The sequence below is a fragment of the Aptenodytes patagonicus genome, chromosome 19 (assembly GCF_965638725.1).
Source record: "Aptenodytes patagonicus chromosome 19, bAptPat1.pri.cur, whole genome shotgun sequence".
Lineage (NCBI taxonomy): Eukaryota > Metazoa > Chordata > Aves > Sphenisciformes > Spheniscidae > Aptenodytes > Aptenodytes patagonicus.
This window is the reverse complement of record NC_134967.1, coordinates 9,302,441-9,323,684: the sequence shown is the minus strand read 5'-3', so window position 1 is coordinate 9,323,684 and position 21,244 is coordinate 9,302,441. Positions and strand designations below refer to the sequence as shown.

At 65.8% G+C, this 21,244-nt stretch overlaps 1 protein-coding gene across 6 annotated transcripts; it reads right to left on the bottom strand.

Moving 5' to 3' along the window:
* Nucleotides 1-304: 304 nt before the first annotated feature.
* On the bottom strand, nt 305-20,483 carry KCNAB2 (potassium voltage-gated channel subfamily A regulatory beta subunit 2). Of its 6 annotated transcripts, none has more exons than XM_076356149.1 (16): nt 20,444-20,483; nt 14,007-14,125; nt 13,628-13,669; nt 5,469-5,512; nt 5,057-5,094; nt 4,786-4,865; nt 4,253-4,297; nt 4,033-4,077; nt 3,917-3,960; nt 3,715-3,801; nt 2,407-2,492; nt 2,060-2,180; nt 1,786-1,880; nt 1,463-1,583; nt 1,282-1,370; nt 305-816 (listed from the first exon to the last, which is right to left on the bottom strand). In XM_076356149.1, the coding sequence occupies exons 2-16, from the start codon at nt 14,081-14,083 to the stop codon at nt 727-729; spliced, it is 1,104 nt and encodes a 367-aa protein (XP_076212264.1). In that variant the 5' UTR covers nt 14,084-14,125; nt 20,444-20,483; the 3' UTR covers nt 305-726. The 6 variants fall into 6 exon arrangements, with proteins under 6 accessions (XP_076212264.1, XP_076212263.1, XP_076212265.1 ...); XM_076356148.1 differs by lacking the exon at nt 20,444-20,483 and adding an exon at nt 17,483-17,809; XM_076356150.1 differs by lacking the exon at nt 20,444-20,483 and adding an exon at nt 16,823-16,903.
* Nucleotides 20,484-21,244: the final 761 nt, after the last annotated feature.

Sequence of the window (21,244 nt, the reverse complement as noted above, 5' to 3'; positions counted from 1 at the left end):
ACCCCCCCGCCCCCCCCCAAAGCCCCCCTGTGCTCGGCCAAGGCTGGAGGTGGGCGGCGGCACCCCGGGCTCCCTCGGCAGGCGGCTGTGGCCGTGGGGGGCTGCCCCCCCCCCCCCAGGGGTACCACCCTCCCCTCCCCACCCCATCCCACCTCCCCTCCCCCAGGAGGCAGAGCCCATGCCCTCCCCCCCCCCACCTCGGGAGCAGGTGCTCCCACGGGACTGCAGCCCCCATGGTGCCGGTGCCAGGTTGGTGGTGCTGGCGCCGCTGCAGCGCAGGCAGGGCAGAGGCGAGGGGCTGGGGCGCAGGCTGGGGAACAGCTTCGTGTTGTCGGCCTCGTGGGCGTACAGCACCCGCTCGCACCCCCCCGCCCGCCCCTGCGCCCACCGCCTCCAGCAATGCAGGGGGCGGGAGCGACGCATGCAACAGGCCCCCACGCCGCGCCGGCGGCGCCCACGGTGGCTTCGGCTGCGGGCAGGGTGGCTGGGCAGCTCGGGGCTCGTCCTGGCACGCTCCCTGCCGGCGGCCGTCCCTGCACTCCAGAGCCACGTCGGGTGGCAGCGGTACGATGGTCCGGGGCAGCGTGGGCGGGAGCGCTGGCTCTCAGCGCTCGCGGTGTGTCGGGCTCATGGTGCAAACCACACTCTCCACTTTGCTCCAACAAAGCGTAAGCAAGCGAACGGGCGGCGAGGGCTGCGCGGCGGGCAGCGCACTTGCGTGCGCGCTTAGGATCTGTAGTCCTTCTTGCTGTAGGGTTTGTTGCCCAGGATGCTATCGATCTCGTGGATGATGGAAGATGACAGTTTCGGAAGGACCTGTGGGGGATGGGGGATGCCGTTGGGAGTCAGGATCGTGCCGCTGGTGCACGTGGGAGGATACAGCCGTGGGCAGCACGTGGCTGTGCTGCGCTCGCCGCCTGCACCCCGCCACCTTGATGCTACAAGCCCCAGCTTGCCGGCTGAGCAACCCAGTTATGGAAAGCCTGGGTCAGGCTCATCCCCTGCCTTCTCAGCCCAGCAAAGCCTCGTCTCTGCTGCTCAGCTTCGGATCAAGCAAAACCCGTAATTTTTGTTTCGAGTGAGGTTCACAGTCTCCTTTTCCTACACAGTACGTTGCAGCAGCGAGCGTTGCAGGACTGTGCATTGTAGTACTGCAGTAGCAAAGCACGCACAGGCAGGCGCTGCTCTGTTAACGCCCCGTGAGCAGGGTCTGCTCGCTTCCCTGCGGCGAAGCCTCCCGCAGTGCGCTGCCGGCGTGTCGACAAGGTGGGGAACACTGACCTGTATTGCTCCAATGTTCTCCATCAGCTGGTCGGCGTTGGAGGCACCCAGCAAGACGGAGCTGACGCCCTCGTTGCGCAGGCACCAGGCTGGGGCAGGAGGGAGAGCAGAGCCTGAGCGTGGCCAGCCGCCCCCGGTGTTCCCCCCCCGCGCCCCTCCCATGGCCCCCCGGCCCCCTTACCAATGGCGAGCTGGGGCAGGGTGCAGCCCAGGCGCTCGGCGATGGCCTGCAGCTCCTTCAGCTTTGCCTGCTGCCGCCGGCCCTCCTCACTCAGGATCTTGTCCTTCAGCCACTGGTATCCCTGGGGGGCGAGAGGGGGCTCGGAGGGGGTGTGATGGTGGGATTGGGGTGTACTGGGACCTTGCGCAGGCAGGGCAGCCCCAAACTCCCCAGACCATGGCTCCTGGACCTCCTGCTCCCACAGGGACCTTGCGACGCCCCTGACCCCGCTCCCCCGGCTCTGCCCGTCCTGCTGCGATCCCCCCAGCCCCAGCTGGGCTCACCTTCAGCGAGGCACGGGAGTAGGGGGGGATCCCCCCATCGTACTTCCCCGAGACAATGCCGCAGGCCAGCGGGGACCAGGTCATGGCTCCGACGCCTGGGGGCAGAGCAGAGCGGGGGGTGACACTGCTGCCCCCGCAGCTCCCCCAGGCACCGTGGCACAGGGGCTGGCCGGCCCTGGGGACAGGCGCCATGCCCCACCTGGCCGCAGCACCGCCGGGCTTTGGGGAGTGCTGTGCGAGGCGGGGGCCCAGGGCGGGACCCCCGCCGCCATACCTATCTTGTGGAACAGCTCGGGGAGCTGCACCTCCACCTTCTCCCGCTGGAACATGTGGTACTCGGCCTGCTCGCAGATCGGCGGGATCAGGTTGAACTGTCGGGCCACCGAGTATGCCTCCTGCCGAAGAGCCAGGACCTTCAGCGCCCCGCTGCCCCCCCGAGCCCCCTGCCAACCCCCCCACGAGCCCCCCAGCCGAGCCCTGGGAGCTGCCCCAAAAAACAATTAAGGCTCAAGCACATCTGCAAGCGCTTGGCTCCTGACAGCTGCTGTCTAATTAAATCAGCATCACCGGCTTCACCGGGGCTGCTCGGCTGCAGCTGCCCCCGGCCCCCCGGGCCCCTACCATGATCTCCATGGAGCTCCAGCGTGAGGTCCCCCAGTACATGGCCATCCCCTGGTTGATGACGTGGGTCATGGCTCGCACCGTCTCTGCCAGGAGGGAAGGGGAGAGCGGCAGGTAGGGGTTAGCAGGGCGCCGCGCCGGCAGGAGGGGGCTCGCGCCGTGCCGACGGCTGGCAAGCGTCCCACTCCCCAACACCAAGGCGGGAGGCGGGAGCTGGGTTGTGTCCAGAGAATGCTTTTGGAGAAGGAGCAGGACGGGGACCGAGGGAGCAGCCGCTTGGGACGTGCCGGGGACCATGGCCGGCCCTGACACGCTGCTGGCGATGCCGGGGCTCTCCCAGCATGGAGAGCAGCTGCTCAGCTCCTGGCACTGGCCCCATGCCCTGCAGGGTACCAGCACTGGTGCTGCGCTTGGCACCGCTGCAGGGGGAGGGACCCAAAGCATCGCCCGTGCACCGAGACCCAGGAGAGGGAGGGAACCCCGGAGCCCATGCGAGGGGCGCGGGGGATCTCTGGGGGGAGCCGACCCTGAGCCATGCAGGCTGGGGCCAAGCCAAGGCACACTCCTGCAGCCAAAGGCAGGCAGCGGGGAGAGCGATGGGCACGAGGCTCGCCTGGCCGGCACCGGAGCGCATGCCCTGGCATGCTCACAGCTGCCCCGGTGAGGAGGGACCCTGCCGCGGTCCCTGGCACGGCTGCAAAGGGTGCCCCGTGGCAAGGACCCTGGGGAGGCTGGGGAGCCTCTTTGCTTCTTTCCCCTTTAACTGCATGATGGTCTGAAGGGGCAGGGGGTGTTTTTGTTGTGCTGCCACTGCCTGTGCATTTTATGGCGGGGTTTGCTTGGGGTGGGGGGGACAGGGATGGAAACCTCAGAGGAGTCGGGGTTCTGCCCCAGGAAGTGCCGCTGGGACACAGGCGGCGGCTGGCGGGCAGAGTGCGGGCAGGGAGTACCTTCTATGATGAAAGTCCTGGACTTGGAGGAACTAAATGGGTCCCCTGGTGATAAAAGAGAGATTGAGAGAGCGCGGAGTCGGCTGCTGCCGGCGGAGCGGAGCGAGCAGCTCACTGGGATGGGGGCATCAACCCGCCGCCGTGCCACCAACCCGCCCCTGCTGCGGCCCGAGGGGGGTCCCGGCGCCAGGCTGGGGGCAGCAGAGGCTTAACCGTGGCATGGGCTGACCATGGCGGCGGAGGGGCTGTTTCTGCTTGGGAAAGGAAAACGCCCTTGAAATAAAAGCCTGGTGCAAACCAACTGTGACGGCGATGAAAGGCGGCGGGGAGGAGCACGGCACCACGGCACGGCACCCACCTTCCATCGGTGTGTTGGGGTCAGGCCGGTTAGCGAACACCACGTCCACGTACTCCAGCTGCAGCCGCTCCAGCGACGCCTTCAGACCTGCCGCACCGATGGGACCGTCAGGCGTGCCAGGCTCTGTGCCACCAGCCGGTGAGGCAGCTGGTGCAGGCACAGCCTGGCGCCGAGGCCAGCAGCACCCGGCGAGCATCCCTACCTTCTATGATGTGCTTTCGGGACAGGCCCCTCTCCGTCTCGGCCCTGGAAAAGGAAAGGTGGGTGAAAGCCCGGTGCGCTCTGGCCACTCTTCCACGGGGCAGGTGCGCTACCTACTTTCCTCCCCAGAAGATTTTGGTGGTGATGACCAGGCTGGACCGTCTGCAGGGAGAAAGAGAGAGTCACCGACAGCGGCACTCACAAAGCCCCGCGTGCCCTGCCTGCTGCCTGCCTGCTCCCTGCCCACGGGAGGGAGCCCAGGGCTGCTCTGCCAGCTTTCCCCAGCCCATCAGCACCACGGCGATGGCTTCGCCACACAGGAATGAAGTCGGCTTACCTCCACCCTTTCTTCTTGATGATGTTCCCCAGCACCACCTCGGCCCTACAAGGGAAGGGGATGTCAGCCACCAGCGCCCTGGCTGCTGTGGCCACAGGGAGCTGTGGCAGCCAGCAGGGATGGCCCTGGTCCCCGGAAGACTGAGGCAAACACGGTGGCTGTGGGGACACCGTTTCCCCCTCCAGCTGCAGCGTGCAGAGCTGCACTGCTCCCTGACGCGTGAGCTTGCTATTTTTAAGTGGGCACACTGCGATGCCTCCAGGCCACTGTGCCCCAGGCGCAGCCACTGCTTGCCATGCTGGGGAGGGTGCATGGCTACGCCTGCGTGGTGCAGGCAGCCACAGGCAGCCACAGGCAGCACGGGACCGCACGAGCCATCACCTCCCCACAAGCAAGCACTTGCTGCCCTGTCCTTGCAGCCGCTTTGCAGCCAGCAAACCCGGGAGGCTCCCAGCGCTGCCGCAGCTCGGAGGTGCTGGAGGCCAGGGCGCAGGATGAGGCCCCTTGTACTGCTGCCGAAGCGGGGTACCTACTTGCCAGCGGCATAGACTTCTGCCGTGTCGAAGAGATTAATGCCGTTGTCGTAGGCTAAAGTCATCAGCTGCTCTGCCATCTGGAAGAGAAGAGCGGGGAGGGTTGGCGAAGGGGGTGGCTGAGAGCCGGAGCGCAGAGGCGCACACTCACGAGTGCTGGTGAGCTCTGGCACACCACAGGCTCTGAGACCAGCACCCGTAGCTGTGCTGTCCCCATCCGTTCCCCGCTTCACTCGGGAAAGGCCAGGGAGGGACGGGGCACGATCCTTACCTCATCTGTGATTTGCCCTCCGAAAGTCACCCACGTCCCTGCGGAGGAGAGAGGGTGCATGCACGGTGAGCATGGCGAGCACTGAACGCTGCCGCCCCAAGCCCCTGGCCATCCACCCCAGCTCTCCCAGCACAGCCCCGGCACATGGTGGCTGCAGTTGGCCCCGCCGTGTGTGGCACGGCGCTCCCAGCACAGCCCGGTCACTTCCTATCATGTTGGAGGAGAAAAAAAGAAAATAATTTGACAACTTCTGGGCTGCATCTCAAAACCACCGCCGGGCCGGAGGAAAACCCTTTCCTTCCCTTCACAAAGCATTGCTGGAGCAGGCGAGCACCGCCCTTGCCGGGGAGCACCGGCAGCAGCCGTGGGATGGAGGAGCCGCCGAGGGGACGTGGCAAACCCTGGCACTTACCCAGGCCCAGGCAGGACACGCGCAGCCCAGACTTCCCGAGGTTCCTGCAAGACAGAGACCTGTTAGGAAAGCTGCCAGAGCCCCAAGACGCCATCTCATGCATCCGCCTGCCAGTGAGTCGTGGTACCCAGTGCCGGTCCCCATCCCCATCCCTGGTCCCCATCTCCATCCCCATCCCCATCCTCATCCCCGACTGTGGACAGTCCCACAGCGAGGGTCCCCCCGCGACTGATTAAAAAGCCATTCCAGGCCGGGCACACTGCAACTCGCCGGCGGCACGGCCAGCACCGGCGCAGCAATCCTGTTTCCCGCACACAAAATAATTGCCGTGCCCGGCAGGGTAATCGAGAGTGGCAGTGGGCAGTGACCTGGTTAAAGCGGCTCCCGTGATGAGGCCGGGGCGTCCGGCTCCTCCGCCAGCAGGAGGGGCAGGAGCAGGGGGAGATGGCATGCCAGCGGTCAGGCCTGGAGCATCCCACACGTGGCATGAGCTGTGCCTGTGCTCTGCGGCGCGGCACAGGGCAGCACAGGTCTCGCACAGGGAGAGGGTGCTTGGGAGCAGAGCGGCATCCCGGAGGAATGGAGCACCCCTGAAAATTTGGCCGGCACAAGGAGCCGGAGAACAGCTTTGGGGAAGGAGGCCAGGCTGGCAGACGCCTTCGCTGCAGTGATGGAGAGTCAGTTTCTCGTTAAAAATGACAAAGGCTCAAGCAATGAGCGTTAAAATAAATAAAGTGTAGGTGAGCCGCGGCAGCTCGCCCGCGCGGGTGTCGCGTAGCAACCGGGAGGCACTGCCACCGCCGGCATCGCTGGCACGGGCACGGGGAGCCAGGCAGGGAGCAGCCGCGGTTCGACAGTGGTGGTGGTGAATCGCGGGCTGAGCCGAGTCAGGGCATCTTCCTTCCACGCCGCCACGTTATTGCCCAACATCTGGAGGCGCGGACACTCCGCCCCCAACCCTGCGTTATTTTGAGAACGTTTCACGGCGGGGAGAGGCTGCGGCCGTGGGGTGGCGGCGGTTCAAGGCCCGACAATGGGGGGTTGCAGCAGGGAGGGGATGGCACCAGCCCCGTCCCAGCCATTCCAGGCTGCAGAGGCACAGCCGGGGTCCTCCCGGAGCAGCACATCGCTGCTCCCGGCTTTCCTGTCCAAAAGCGTCTTGCCCGGTCGCCCGACGAAGATCGCAGGTATTGGGGGAGGCCAAGCCCCCGCCGCCTCTGCGGGAAGGAGCATCTGCCGCGCTGTGCCACGGTCTTCCCATCCCGTCTGTTTGCACGGAGCATCCCCCTGCGCCACTGTCCCCCTGCAGCCGCCAGCGGGGACCCCTGAGCCCATCACCCAGCGCCTGGGAGAGGATGGAACCCCCGTGTGCTCCTCCTCCGGATGGGGACACAACCACAGGGTGCGAGCGCCAAGCCCGGAGGGTGCCACCGCACGTGGCCGCAGCACTGCCACTGCAAGGGGTCAGCATTCGAGAGCCGGAGGGGGTGGTCCCAGACCCCTCCCCAGCGCCCAGGTGAGGGGACGCGGCTGATTTGGACAATGATGGTGGGTGATGGCTGGTCTCATCCCCACGCTCTGCCGGCCTGATGCACTTCGCAGCCCAATGCCGGTCTCATCTGGGCTGCAGCGAGGGCATGCAGCAGCTGTCAGCTGGACTGTGGCATGCGTGCTCACCCGGCGGGGAGCCCCCAGCCCCGTGCCTGGCTGCACATTCATCCCCCCAGCGCTTTGCTCCAGTGCCAGGGACGTGGAGCGCGTTAACCCAGTGGGTGCTGGCTGGGGGGGCACAAGGTGCACACGTCACCCTTCGTTTCCAAACCCACTGCTGGCAGCCGAGGGTCAAATCCTGGCTTGCAGCTCTGTGCACGCTTTGCAGGGCAGTGAGTCTCTGGCAGCGCCGTAAGGATGCCATGGCAGCCCGCAGATTAACACGCGCTGTGACTCTCGGACCCCCCTGGCTCAGCAGCCTGCCTGGCTCGGCAGGCGCCGAGGATACTACTAATCCTACCCCAAATTTTAGGGTCACTTTCCCCCCACTATCCTGCTGTTTTTACGCAAGGCTGGATCAAATCTGTGCCGAGAGGGGACAGGAGCAAACGGTGAGGAAGGCGACGGAGGTGCATGGTCAGCACTTTTAGCACCAAGAAACCTATGGAGCAGGACGCGAGCCAGGGATTAGGGGAGTGCAGCACACCCGGCCCCCCCAGACCCTCCCTGCCACCCCCTAAATCTCGACGAGGAACAGAGAAAGCAGCCGAGCAGGCAGCAAATCTGCCTGCCCGAGCAGCGCGCCCGTCTCCTACCGGTATTTCATCCCTGGCTGCTTGATGCTGGACTCGCTGGAGGAGGGGGCGTTCTGCACTGAGAGCTGCCCCAGGCTGCGGGCCACCATGGCCACCGCCCGGAACTTGCCACGGGTGCCGAGGCTGGGGCTGCCGGCATTCTGTCGGTTCAGCCGGTCCTCCGCGCTCCGGCTCTTGATGCTGTGCTCGGAGCACACAAAGGAGACCTGCATGCTGCTCCGGCGGGCAGCCGCGCCAGCTGCCTAAATTTAGCCGGAGCCCCGGGTGAGGCGGGGAGCTCCTCCCGCGTGCCCACGCGCCGCTGCTCCGCCAACGTGACGGCGGGGGGCTGTGAGGCGGCGGGCGCGGAGCCGGCTCCCGTCAGCCCTCCTGCCCTCAATATTTGATGAGCTCAGGAAGCGAGCAAGCGGCGCCCGGGCAGGTGGGGGGGCAGGAAGGGGAGCGCCGCAGTGGGTGCCCCCCAAAGGGACCCCCCCGCACCCCGCTGGGCATCCCTCATGGGCAAAGCTTCCAGCGCAGCCCCGGTTTGGGGCGCAGCAGGGGCGAAGGGGCCTCTTACCTCCCTCCGGCCGCGCCGCGGCGGCACAGCATCCCTCCTCTCAGGCGGATGCAAGTCCGAAACAAAAATCTCCCAGCAGGAGTGCTTGCACATCGCCAAATACACGGTTCTGGGGTGAGAGCACAGGCGGTGGCGATGCCGCCGGCTCTCCTGGGGGCAGAGCCCGGAGGTTTGCTGAAGCTGGACCAGTTTGCCCCCCTCAGGGCCGCGGCCCCAGCGGCGCAGCCCCCCCAAATTTCACCCAGCGCGAGCTAAGCGGATCGAGGTGAAACCCAGCCCAGCATCCCCTGACGAAGGAGGGACGCAAGCTGGCCATGCTACAGCACCGTTTTGTGGCCGGGACCACGTGCTGGCTGCCTGCACTGGCCGTGCCCCCCGGGTAAGGAGCAGGGAGCAGGGCCGGGGCTTGGCTTGTGGGGAACATTACGCACGTTCAGCCCCGACCTAATGAGAAATCTTGTAATCTCCTCCGATTCCCTCTGCCGCAAAGCTCCTTAGCCGGGTAATCCCGCCGGCACCAGCTCTGGCTCTGGCCCCGGGGTGAGGCGGACCCTGCAGCAATCAGCAGCTCCCCGGAGGAGGAGAAACCTCAGAGATTTTGGGGGCAGCGGGCACATGCCCGAAGGAGCATTGTTGGGGGTGCCTGCGCCAGCCTCTCCCCATCAATAAATAACCGCCCCATGAATATTAGATGGGCTCTTGCCACTGTGTAAATGTTACCTGTTATTGTGAGCGGAGGGGAACCTGACCCGCGGTGCGGCACAGCACGGCACGGCAGGAGCCAGCAGAGCCACCGGCCCCTGGGGGCTTCGCTGCAGCGGCGGGGCGAGGGGCACCCCTGCATTTTCACAGGGGGGAACAGACACAGTCCCCAGCCCTGGTGCCCCCGACCCAAGCCCCAGCTGGGTTATTGGGGGTGCCCGGCCCATCGCCCCACCTGCGATGCTGGGGGAGAGCAGGAAGGGATACGCTGGGAAAACCAGCCCCGTGCCCTCAGAGGAGCCATGGCCGATGGCTCTGGCTGCCTGGTGTGTCCTCCCCGGCATGGGCAGGTAACGAGAAGGACAAAAGTCGGCTGAAATCCTGAGACACCTCGCGCCGTGCCCGGGACCCACATGCAAAATTAATTGAGCGCCAGCTCTGCAATGAACGCTCGTCAGACGGATAAAACATCTCTGTAGCTGTTTGCTCCAACTGCCTGATCTTTAAAAGCACGGAGTGTGTTTGCACTTGCAACTTTCCAACAGCAAAAGGGAAAATCAAGTGAGAAGACCAAAGATCATCGAGCAAGCAAGAAGCAACGGTGCTGACCTGCTGCAGCCTCTCCCGCACACGCCGTGCGAGATCGCCTTTCGTGCCAAGGGCGCCGGCTCCTCCCGACCTCGGCACAGCACAGGGAAACCAGTGAAATCCTGCAGGCCAGGCTTTTCCCCGATGAGGTGTAAAACCAGTGCTAAGCAGCATCCCCTGCTCCGTCCCCACATTTCGGACTGAGTACGCTCGGCTCTCGCCGTGTTCGCTGCCCCGGCAGACACCGGCTTACCTGTACTTCATGCCGGTGGTGCGGGCAGTGCCGTCGGCCAGGGAGAGCCCGTGCATCCGCAGGAACTCCTCCAGCGTCTTCGCCCGCGCCGCCGCCCGCACGTCCCGCAGCCGCCGCAGCTCCAGCCCGTCTGCCGGCCGGGGGGTCGGCGGCAGCCCCCACTCAGGGGGGTGCCGGCTGGCCACGCTGCGCAGGCTCTCGCTGTACGTCATGGAGAGCATCCCGCCGCCCAAGCGTGGGCTCTGCGGGCTGGCCCTGCCGCCGACCGCTCAGCGATGCTAAGGAGAGAGCTGGGAAAGCACCCCACTGCGACGCCAGGCTCTGCCACCGCTCGGGGCAGAGCCCTGCCCGTGCCTGCGCCACGATGCTGGAGCGGTGGCACCTGCCCTTGCAAGGACCTGCGGCGGGTCTGCGGCGCGGGGAGGGGAGAGCAGGAACCCTGGCAAAGCCAGTCCCTTCAGCAGAGTAAAGTCTTGGTGGGGGAGCCACGGAGCAAAGGAAAGGGCAAGGGTGGCAGCGCGGCAGGGAAGGGACGTGGCGCTGCCCGCGGCTGGGCAGCAACGAGCAGCTGGGGCTGCAGCGGATGCCCACCACAGCCACCCCGAGCCCAGCAACCCGCTGCAGCCTGGCACGTGCCCCAGCTGCGCTGCCTCCCAGCTCGCACCAGCTGGGCTGCCACTGGTTTGCATCCTGGAGAGGGGCGCGGTGGGCCCCGGTAGCGGCTGGGGCAGGGCGAGCGGTGGCACAAGCGCCGCTGGTGAGAATCCGGCACCATGTGCCAGCAGGTGGGAGAGGTCGGGATGGGAAAGGTGGTCCCGTGGGGCTCCCTGCGGAGGGCGGGCATCCGCAGAGGGGCCATGGGTGCCGGGTGCTTGCCGGCAGCTGCTGTGCCTGCGGCAAGCTGCCGCAACCCGCGCTGCCAGCCAACACCTTCCCCGCAGCTGCGGCAGCGACCTCCCAGCCGGTGCAGGCTGCTGAAAATAGCCTGCCGCAGAGCGGGCTCCTCACACGGTGGAGGTGCTCGCCGCCTCTACAGTGGGTATCTCGCCCGTGGTGGCACCGGCATCGATTTCCCTGCCGCTCTCTGCAGCATCCCTCACACTCGGTGTCTGAAAGAAGCAGCGGGGACCGGGGCCAAAACCGCTGCGCTGGTGCTGAAGTGGCCACTGGGAGCTGGGAGCGCACCGTGCCGGAGCTGCGCCGGCATCAGGCTCCAGCCAGGCTCCCACCAGTGGTTTTTTTCTTTCCCTGCGAAGCTCAAATTTACAGCAGCAGGAGCCAAAAGCAAAGTGCACTTTTCCATTGAGGTGTGACCTCAAGAAAAAAGAAGAAGAAAACCCAGAAGATACGGAGCATCAGCTGGCAAGGGGTGACCAAAACCCCGGGGGGCTCCTGTGATACCCAGCCCTGCTGGAGACCCTCCCACACTCCTCCTAATACCCAGCAAGGGCTTGGGAATGCAGGGAGATGTGGAAAGGGGACCCCTCTCCTGCGGCAAAGCCAAACTGAACCCTGGCCACCAGCCTCCTCTTCCGCCGTGCCTCGAAGCCGGAGTCTGGAGCTGGCACTGCCGGCACCAGCCCTTCTCCGCAGCTGGTGGTTTTAATTAGGGCAGCGCCTGTGGCTCCTGCCGGGCATGGGCGCAGTGCCCAGCCCTGGGGGGATCCCCTTGTCTCTGGCAGGACCCCCTCACTCCCGGTGGGATCCCCTTGCCTGATAGCGTCCGGGAAAAGTCTGAGCCGGCTGCAGCACTGCTCTACAGCTTCGCTGTGCTGCAATGAAATGGCTGCAGCAAGCGGAGCCAGGGGGTTTGGTCTGGGCTGCTTTGAGGAATGGGGCGGGAATCCACTGGCCGCCTCATTTCAACACCTCCCTGATTTTCGGCTGAGCAACGTTACGGGGCGGCGGAGAGAGCACGGAGGCAGCGGGTTCGTCCATGGGCCGTTTGTTAGCAGAAATCCTGATGCTGCCTGAGGGACGAGAAGCAGCGGGGGCTGCAGGAGCTGCCGAAGCCCAAGCAGTGCCGTGCCCAAGCGGGAGAGGCTGTTTTGCGGGGAAGGAGCAGGGATGGGGATGGGATACAGGCTCTGCAGGATAACAGGAGACCGTTAGCATGTGTCGGGGGCACAACAAGTGGGTGACAGTCGGGTGCGCAGGGTAGCTACTCGGAAAGGTGTCTGCCTAGCCTGGCTTGCCAAGCTGGGAACTTGCTGGCAACCAACAGCCTGCCTAAAACCAAAAAGACCCCAAACCCCAAACGAAACCCCTCCCAAGCCATCAAATCACGAGTTTCCCCGTGCAGCAAATTCTCTCTGCTGCCCGCAGTGGGCTGCACCACCGGCTGTACCCATCCCCGCTCGCCGCCCGCGCTGCCAGCCCCAACTCACCCGCGCGCCGGGGTTGCTGCTCATCAACAGAAAAGCTCTGGGTGGCTGGGCTGCCCCGGGGCAGCTATAAGAGATGCGCGGCTGCCGGGTTTTTTTGCATTAGGGGAGTGTCGGCACTTGGCGTCCAAAGCAATTGGCAGCTGCGACGGGCCCCCCCAGAGCCCAGCTTTCTTGCTGTGCTCCATTAGCCCTATTAGGGGATTTTCTTCCTTGCGAAGGGGAGCTAAATTATTCATGGCCGCTTTGCTAAAAGCCCGGGGATGCGCCGCTGCTTTATAATGCTGGCATTGCTGCCTCTGCCTGCAGCCGACCCTCGCCCTGCAGCGACAGGTCCCGCGCCATCGGCACACGGGGTGGTGGGGACAGCCGGGGGCACCGGGGGCCATCGGGGAGCGGAGCCGGTCCCCTGTGGCGGACGCAGCCCTCCTGTGGTCCCCACGGCAGCAGGGTCGAAGCTGCCTGCAGGCAGCCTACGGGCAAGCTGGCTCCTGCCTGTCAGCCTCAGGAGCCTTTCACACCAGATGTGTCCAGCGGTTCAGGTGCGCAGCTGTGCCTGTCTGGTTTGGCAGCCAAAACCCACCCGTGGCTCAGGCTTGGCAGTGCCGGTGGCGGCACATCACTGGGACAGGCACGCTTGCAGTGCCACCAAGCCACCCAGTGCCGGCCAGCCTCTCCTCCTCCTGCCGCACGCGGGGATGGAGTGGGGAGGCCATGGCTCCCTTGGAGGCAGCCCCCCGTCCCCTGCCCCATCGTGGCCGTGCCGGACCCAGTCCAGTGCCGCCGGGCTGCTGTGGCCCCGGGAGCACCGAAGCAGCTGCTGGCACGGTACACGGGGAAAAGTGCCGCCTTCACTTCAGATGGTAAAAGGCGGTGGGGAGAAGTGTTGCCTTCTGTACCACTTAATGACGCTTCTCTTAATGGAAGGAGCAGCGGAGCAGCTGGCTGGGTTCCTGGAGCTGCCCTTGGGAAAAGCCAGCAGGCTCTTCCCAGCACAGCATCGGCACAGGATGATCCCCCCCGAAACGAGCCGAGCCCTCCCCTACAGTGGCTGCCCCCCGGTAGCCCTCCGGCCATATTCCGGCCACGCTCTGCCACTTGGGGAGCCCGGTGAGGATGGCCCCCACCTACCCAGTTGCCCACGTGGGGTCCCCACGTCACACTGCCAAACCCACGAGCAGGCGAAGATGTGGTGCCGTGCCAGCGACGCCTGCCCCGCACGGAGGGACCCCTGCACAGCGGGCAGGGCAGCGCTGTGACAGCAGCGCCCGTGCCGGCAGCAGCCCGGGCATGGACAGGGGCTGCCGGGACTTCGGCCACATCTGCTTGCTGGGAGGGATTTTGGGGAGGGAGAAGGGCTGGGTTACCTGTAGAACTGGAGCTGGCGCTTGGGGCTCCCGTACCTCGCGCTTCCGACAGCAAAGGGGAGAAAGAAGAAAGATGCCACAAACCCCGTTAGAAAGGTGGAGCGGGACCGAGCGGCAGAGCCGGCGGCCGTGGGAAGGGTCGGTGGCGCCCACCCGTGCTGTATCACGGGGGGGCACCGTGCAGCAGGCACCAGCACGCTCCCCAAAAGTACCCATTCTTCCCATAACAGGACTCAGCGCCCAAAAACGCTGCTGCTGCCATGTGGGTTTTTGCAGTCCTGGAAGTTTTTGCACGAAGCGTGCCTGGGCGGTTTTGGGGTGCCGTGGCCCTGGGTTTGAAGCCCTGCAGAGCCCCCGCAGCGCCGCCCCGCACCCTTACCTGTAAATCATCCCTGGGGAGCCTGTCTGCCGCAGTGAGAGTCGCGCCGGGGAGTCAGTGGTGGATTCGGGATACATGGAGCCAGCCTGGGCTCCCCGGAGCCGCTCACCGCCTCACCCCTGCCACAGGGGAAGAGAAAAAGAGGAAGAAACTGGGGTTGTTGGGGCGCGCACATGACGGTGCTTCCTGTTGCAGAAGCTCGCGAGCCGGATGGGTGTGCGGTGCAGGCAGCGGTATGGGCAGCGGTATGGGCAGCGGTACGGGCAGCGGTACGGGCAGCAGCAGGCAGGGCACGGCAGCCCTGCCAGCCCCAGACCCCAGGGCTCCCACCCTGACCCGCCGCAAATCCCAAACCCGTCCCGCCCCTGCCCTGTGCTGCCGATTCTCCAACTCGGTTGCTCTCCCCAAACTTCTGGGGCTCCTGGGGAGGGCAGAGCGGGGCTGCTTGCTGCCCACCTCGCTACCCACCTTGCTGCCCATGGGAGGCAAGCAGGGCACGCCACAGGGCAACCCAGCTGCAGCAGCGAGGCACTGACCCGCGCTGTGGAGGTCTTATGACATATCAGGAAACGGTGAAGAAATGCGAGCCTAAAAAATTAAACATTTTGCAGCCCCCAGAGGGTCCCTCTGCAAGGGACAAGCCAAGGAAAGGAAAATAGCTTGGCTTTTCCCGCAGCCTGCACCTGACTCTGTGAGCAGGGGTGCAGGAGCTCCGAGGGAAAGTGGGGCTCGCCCCCAGGCACCTCCAACCCTCTCTGTCCCCATCCCCATGCCAGGGGGGCATCCGGCATGACTCCCTAAGGAGCTGTGATCCTGCTCCCGCTCCCCACCCCGCAACACTGTCAGCAGTTTCCAGTATCACAGAAAACCACAACACTTCCCTACAAAACTGGGGCTAATTTTTAAATTTCACCCATCTTTCTTTAGGCCTGTGAAATGCCATCAGGTCATGAGCTGCTTTTTCCCCTGGCTGGGGACTGAGAGATCGCCGGGCTCCTTCCCCGGCTGCCCTGGGCACAGCGTGCTCATGTGTCCTGGCACGCATCCTGCCTGCATCCTGGCACGGCGTGCCTGCATCCTGCATCCCTCCTGCATCCCAGCACGGTGTGCCTGCATATTGCATCCCACCTGCATCCTGGCCCGGTGTGCCTGCGTCCTGCATCCCTCCCGCACCCTGCATCCCTCCAGCATCCTGGCCTGGCGTGCCTGCATCCCGGCACAGCCCCTGCAGCCCACGCGGCCCAATGGCAGCGGCTGCGGCAGACGAGCCCGTCCCCGTGGAGCTGCCTGCCCGCCCACCGCAGCCCCTGGCCCCGCTGCGGCCCCTGGCCCTGCTGCAGCCCCGCTGCAGCCCCCGGTGCAGAGCCCCATCTCCCTCCTCCCCTGAGCGCCGCAGAAACGCGGCTCCCTTTGGCCGCAGCCAGGCCAGGGCTAGAGATCAGGCAGGCTCAATAAAGCCAGGTTTATTTTTGAGAGGACAGGAGGGAGCTGCTCCCCTGCGGCCCCGCACCGTTGCACTGCGCACGCCGAGCAGGACCCTGCTGAGCCCCCAAAGTCATCGCAACCCCCTGGCTTCTCCCGGGGGGCTGCTCATGTCACCTTCGCTGCTCCCTGCGGCCCTCGCCTGGCAGCGGGCAGCTGCCTGCAACAACGCAGTTCAACAGTAGCCACCGGCCTGGGCAGCATCTTGCACGCTCCTGCAAGCCGCTTCATGCCTGCTCAGTGTCACTTAATTAGCGGCAGTATAACGAAGCTGAAGCGAGCTGGGGGGGACACCTCCAGGAGGGACAGCCCCTGCTCCAGCCGCAGTGGGGGCAGCCGTGCGGCTTCCTTGCTTGCACTGCCACAAACCGAGGCTCAAACTTATCGCGTGGCTTAGGACTGGCTCTGTTTATGCAACCTGGGGATCTGTGGTGCGATGAGCTCAGCTCTGCACAATTTTCAGCAGGACCCGACGCCCCTCATCAGTTACCTCTTGGTAATCCTGGGGGAACTGAGCGCAGTGGCTGGCATTGGAGGAACTTTGCCGGCAAGTGCCGCTGGACCACCGGGACACGGGGTCCGGTGGAGCATCCCGGCCCCCGGGGTCAACCACCCCTCAGGGTCCTCCAAGCCAAAAGCGCTGCCAAAAGCCCGGTCCCCTCCATGCCGGCAGTTTGGTGCTTCCCCAAGACCACTCCTGTACCTTCAGCTTCCTCATGGCAAAACTCAGCTGTGAGTCTGCAACTGCAGGAGTTTCTGCAGGGCGATGCACGGAAAGGGAAGAAAAGTGTTTTCTTCTGCGGGATGCGCCTGGGACCCAGGTGCAAGTGTGCCCCGAAAGCTTGTGCTCCCACCGGGCTCCATCCCCATCCCCAACCAGCACGACGGGGCACGAGAGCGTGGGCACTGAGACACTGGGAGGATTTATCGCTGGGCAGCCCCCGGGAGCCAAAGCTCTGCTGGGCCAGCCTGGGGGATGGTCTGCGGACCACAGCCTCCCAAACACGCTGCTGTCAGAGCAAGAGGAGGTGAAACTGCACACAGCATTAATTTGAATATAGGGACGGAGCCTCCACACCTACTGATGAGCCTAAGCCCCCGAGGGTGAGGCATTGGGGTCAGGGGAGCTGCAGGACCCCTGCCCCGGGCACCCCATCATCCTTCCCAGCTGCTGAGGTGAGGGATGCAGTGGAGACAGTGCTGAGCATCTCCCCACTCCGGGTACCTGTCCCCGTATTTCTACCCCTTTTTTACCAGGTTTGCAAACAGCACTCTCAGCAAATGCTGCCCCCCCAACACGCCACAGGAAAGGTGACTTTAGCACAATTACTCACACTGCCCTGCTCTGCCTTGCAAATGGCTTTCGACCCGGCACCTCCTGCTGTCACCTCTCTGTTCATGCCCCACGCTGGGTCCTGTGCACCCCTCGGCCGCTCCCAGCCCCCGGCACGCAGCACCGGCGCTGCAGGGATCCGCAGAGCAGCAGCCCTGCCCCTTCCCTCTGCCCGGGGAAGCCTCTGCTGCAGAGCAGCGTTCCTCCAGCCTGCCGTCGCGGCGCGGGCTCCCTCTGACCGTGGCTGGTGGGCTCGGGTGTGTTTACAAGCCGGTCATTAAGACAACGAACGAGGCAGGCATTGGGGATTTAGCTGCGACACGTGAGGTTGCCCGTGATCATGCTGTGCGCACCGAAGCGCAGGCACCCGGCGCTGCTTGGCTCCCCGAGTCAATGACACAGCCCAAAACCACACGCGACACGTCAGACGGGGTTATTCCTGCTTTGCCATCACATACACCAGCACGAAAGTAACGGGGTCCATCAGGCCCACAGCACCCGCCAGTCCCCGATGTGCAGCACTGCCAGCATGTGCCCCTTCCCCAGCGAGCTGGCGGGCAGGCTCCCCACTGCGCCGTGGCTCCCAGCCAGGCACGGCTGAGCCACCGCCACGGCACCGCAGACCTGCCGGCGGCGCCAACCACCCCAGCACCCCACCTACCTGGCTCCGGTGCTCTAACGGAGATGCGCAGTCAGGAGGCAAAACAAATGAGATAAAAACCCCAGCTGCCAGCAGAGCTGGAGGCTCTGCAGGTTTCGGAAAGCGATGCCGGTGCCGAGCAGCTGCGATAGCCGGAGGCAAACACAGTGGGTGCTGGTTCCTACCCCATTCCTGCTCTGTCCCTGGGAAGAGGTGTCTGGCGGAGGAGGGGAAGCCGAGCCCTCCGCACCCCGGGATGCGGCAGCACCCAGGGATGCTGCAGAGCCGTCCCTGCCGCTCTCACATCCTGACTCGGCAAGTTTGGCTCCACGGTGGCGTGCAGCCGTGGCGTGCAGCCCGGCTCCGGATCCCGCTGGTGCCTTAACCGTGTCAGCGCCACAGCCCAGCACCGGCAGCATGCGTGGGTGAGCAAGCGGCTGCCACCCGGTGCCGGCCACCCCTGCACAGCTCAGGCGAGAGGAGGCTCGTCCGGTGGCTGGGGGGAGCCTGGAGATGGACATTTCCATCACCGGATGCCTTTAAGTCACACCGAGTGTTTTTCTTAAAAAATAAAATAAGGGTGTCCGCAGGCAATGCTGCAGGGCTGCCTCCCAGCACCGGGGCTCGCCCAGGCGCCGCATCCCACGGGGCAGCCACCCATCCTCCTCCAGGCGCGCCAATCGCGCCTTCTCGGCGGCTTTTGCTTTTTGGCCATCTTGGGCAAAAAGTCCACCCCGCAGCACATGGTTCAGAGACACCCCAGTAATTGGAGCACACTGGTCCCTGGTGGCAGCATGGCACTGTAATCCTGGAGTGATAACAGCACCGATCTGGCCAGCGGCTGGATTTAACATGAAAACCAGAGGCCAAGCCAGCAAAAAGGGGTCAGGGTTTCAGAAGTGCGCAGGAGCGCTTTTTTCATTTGTAAGTTAGGAAAAACCGGTCCCTCTCCATCCACCGAGTCCTGCTCAGCTTCATTGCGGCATCCTGCCACTTCTGCTGCCCTCCCGGCACGGTCCTGCCACCGACAGGGCCAGCAAGCACGCTGCATGCTCCGAACTGCGCTGGCACTGAAGGGGACCCTCTCGGCACCACCTGGGCGGGTGATCCCCGCAGGTCGCCCGCTTTCCACGCTGCGGCAGCTCCGCTAGCAGCGTGCAACAGTGCACAGAAGGCCGTAAACCCTGTGAGCGCTCCCCAGCACCAGCACGGCGGCGGCTTTGCTTCTCTAGCAGATGCTGGAAACCGCACGCTGAGGTTTTCTGCTCTCGCTCCACCGCGCGTCCGACCCACACGCCGAGAGCGGGGAGGCGACGGCCAGCCCCACTGCCCTCCTCATAAAAATAACAATAATAATAAAAAATAATACAAAAAGCAGCTCTTGCGTATCTTCCATTAGCAGCTGCGAGCAGAGGCGTTTCTTGTTAACCAGCAGGAGAATCACTGCATATATGTAATATGTATATATATGCAATATATATTGGATACATATTGCCCAGCCTGCCTGCTCCGGCACTCACCCACCACGCAGCACCACGGCTCCCAGCAACGCTTTTGGAAGAAACCTGTTGTTTCTGGAAAGCTGGCTCGATGCCTTGCCCATGCAAAGCCGGCAGCGACCTGGTCTCGCCTCCCAGCGGCGCAGAGCATGGGCTCTGCTCTTCTACCGAGAGGCTCTCACCGGGACGAGAGCCCAAGGCGCCCGTGTGAACAGTCCCAGGACGCCTGCGTTAACCACAACGGCACGGGGTCCCGGCCGCTGGCTGAGTGGGCACGGGACCGACGGGGCTCCCCCATCACAAGGAAAACAGCCTTAAAAAGTAGAGGCTGGAGAAGGGCTCGCGAGCCAAAGAAACCCACGGGTTTAGGACACAATTGAAGGAAAGCCCAAGGGGAGCGCTGGCGGCGGCTGGGTTGCAGGACAGGGAATCCTCCGCAGCACACGGGAGAAAGGTCCTCCTTTCCAACGACCCTACGTGTCATTTCGGTTAATGAAGCCACTGACTTCTGTAGAAAACGCGACGGTTTTGTCTCCGCCATGTGCAGAGCGGCTCTGATGACAAAACAGGGGAAGGTGTTTTGGGAAAAAACAACATTTACATTCTCCTGCGGGTTTGGCAGCACGTCGCGTTATCGGGGTATAAGCGCCTGCCTCTCCCCGGTGCAACGTCAACGGGCTGCAGGCCACCAGCAAGCGGAGCATCGATTCGGGGTTACCTTGCCTTGCCGGGGAATAAAAAAAGGGTGGACAAAACCCATCCTCCCCGCTCAGAGCGGGGCTTCTTGCGCGGGGAGAGGGACCTGCTCAGCAGAGAGCTGGCGGCAGGGCGAGGGGCCCCGCTCTCCCCACCGGGCGGGTCCGGGTGGTGGACCGAGGGCCACCCCGGTGACCGCGAGCGAGCGGGGCTGTTACCGGGGGCACGAGCGAGGCGCGCCGCCCCGCTGGCCGGCGCCGGGGAAGGAAAGAGCCCGTGCACGAACCCGCAGCCCTTCAGGAGAAGCGGGGCCCGGGCGCCGGGCTGCCAGGGAGAGGCCGGCCGCCGCCGGGGCCCGGGCGGGCAAGGCTGGGGCTGCGCGTTGCATCCAGCGCCCCGAGCATCTTCCTCCGTTCCCGCGGAGCGCCGCCGAGACCGCGCCTGCGCCGGCCGCCCCCCGGTAACGCCCGGCAGCGCTGGGAAGGATGCCCGGGGCGCAGCCGACGACCGGAGCCGACCCTCCGCGGGAAGGGGCACCGGCTGCCCCGCGCATCGTTCCCCGCCGCTCCCGGGGCTACGAGCCAGACGCTGCCGGAGCGCCGGCCCGGTGCCGGGGACGGGCGCGCGGCGGCGTGGCCTTACCGTACCTCTGCCCGCGGCCGCGCCGGGCTCCATCATCCCCATCATCGCCCCCATCACCATCCCCATCGTCATCTCCATCACCCTCCCCCCCAGCACCGTCCCCGTCCCCCTCCCCGTCCCCGTCCCCGTCCCCGCGGTCCCGCACCTGCCCGGCGTCCGCCGCTCCCCGCCGCTCCGCCGCGGCGCCCTCGTGGGGGGCAGGCTCCGCCCCGCCCCGCCCGCCGCCGATTGGCCGCGCCGCCCGCCTCTCCCGCCGCATGCAAATGACGGGAACCTCGCGCCGTCCCCATTGGCTGCAGCGCCGGTCGGGCCCCGCGGCGAGGCACCGCCCCCCGCCGTGCGGCACCATCGCCCTAGTAACCCGATGCCGAGCCGGGCGCGACCACCCGCGCGGGGGGGGACGGCCTCCGCCGCCGCCGCCGCCGCCGCCGCGCCCCGCCCCTCTGCGGGATCTCCCCGCCGTCGGCGGGCAGAGGAGAGGGGCGGCGGCGGGGCGCGGGAGCGCGGGCGGCGGGGCGGTGAGCGGCGGCGGCGCGTCCATCCCCCCCCCGGCCCGGCGCGAGGTTGGTGGGGCTCGAGAAGATGGCGTCGGGGCGCGGTGAGTGCGCCGGGGGGGGGGGTGTTTGGTGCCTGGTCCCGCGGGCGCCGCGCGGCACCGACAGCCGCGCGCAGGTGTAGGGGTGGGCGCGTGGGCGGGCGCGGGCCGTGCGCTCCGCCGCGGCGGTCCGGGCGTGCTCCGCAGCACGCGTGTCCGTGGCGTCACCCCGCGGCGTGGGCGGCCCACGCGCCTATACACCCCCAGGCGGGTACGGAGGCGGGCAGCGGCCCGGCGCCGCCTGCCCCCAGCGCCGCGGGCACGCACCTGCGGGGAGGTACGGGCGGGCACGGAGGTGGGCCTGGCCTCGCGCTCCACGGCCGGCCCCGGCACCTATGGCGCTGTACGTAC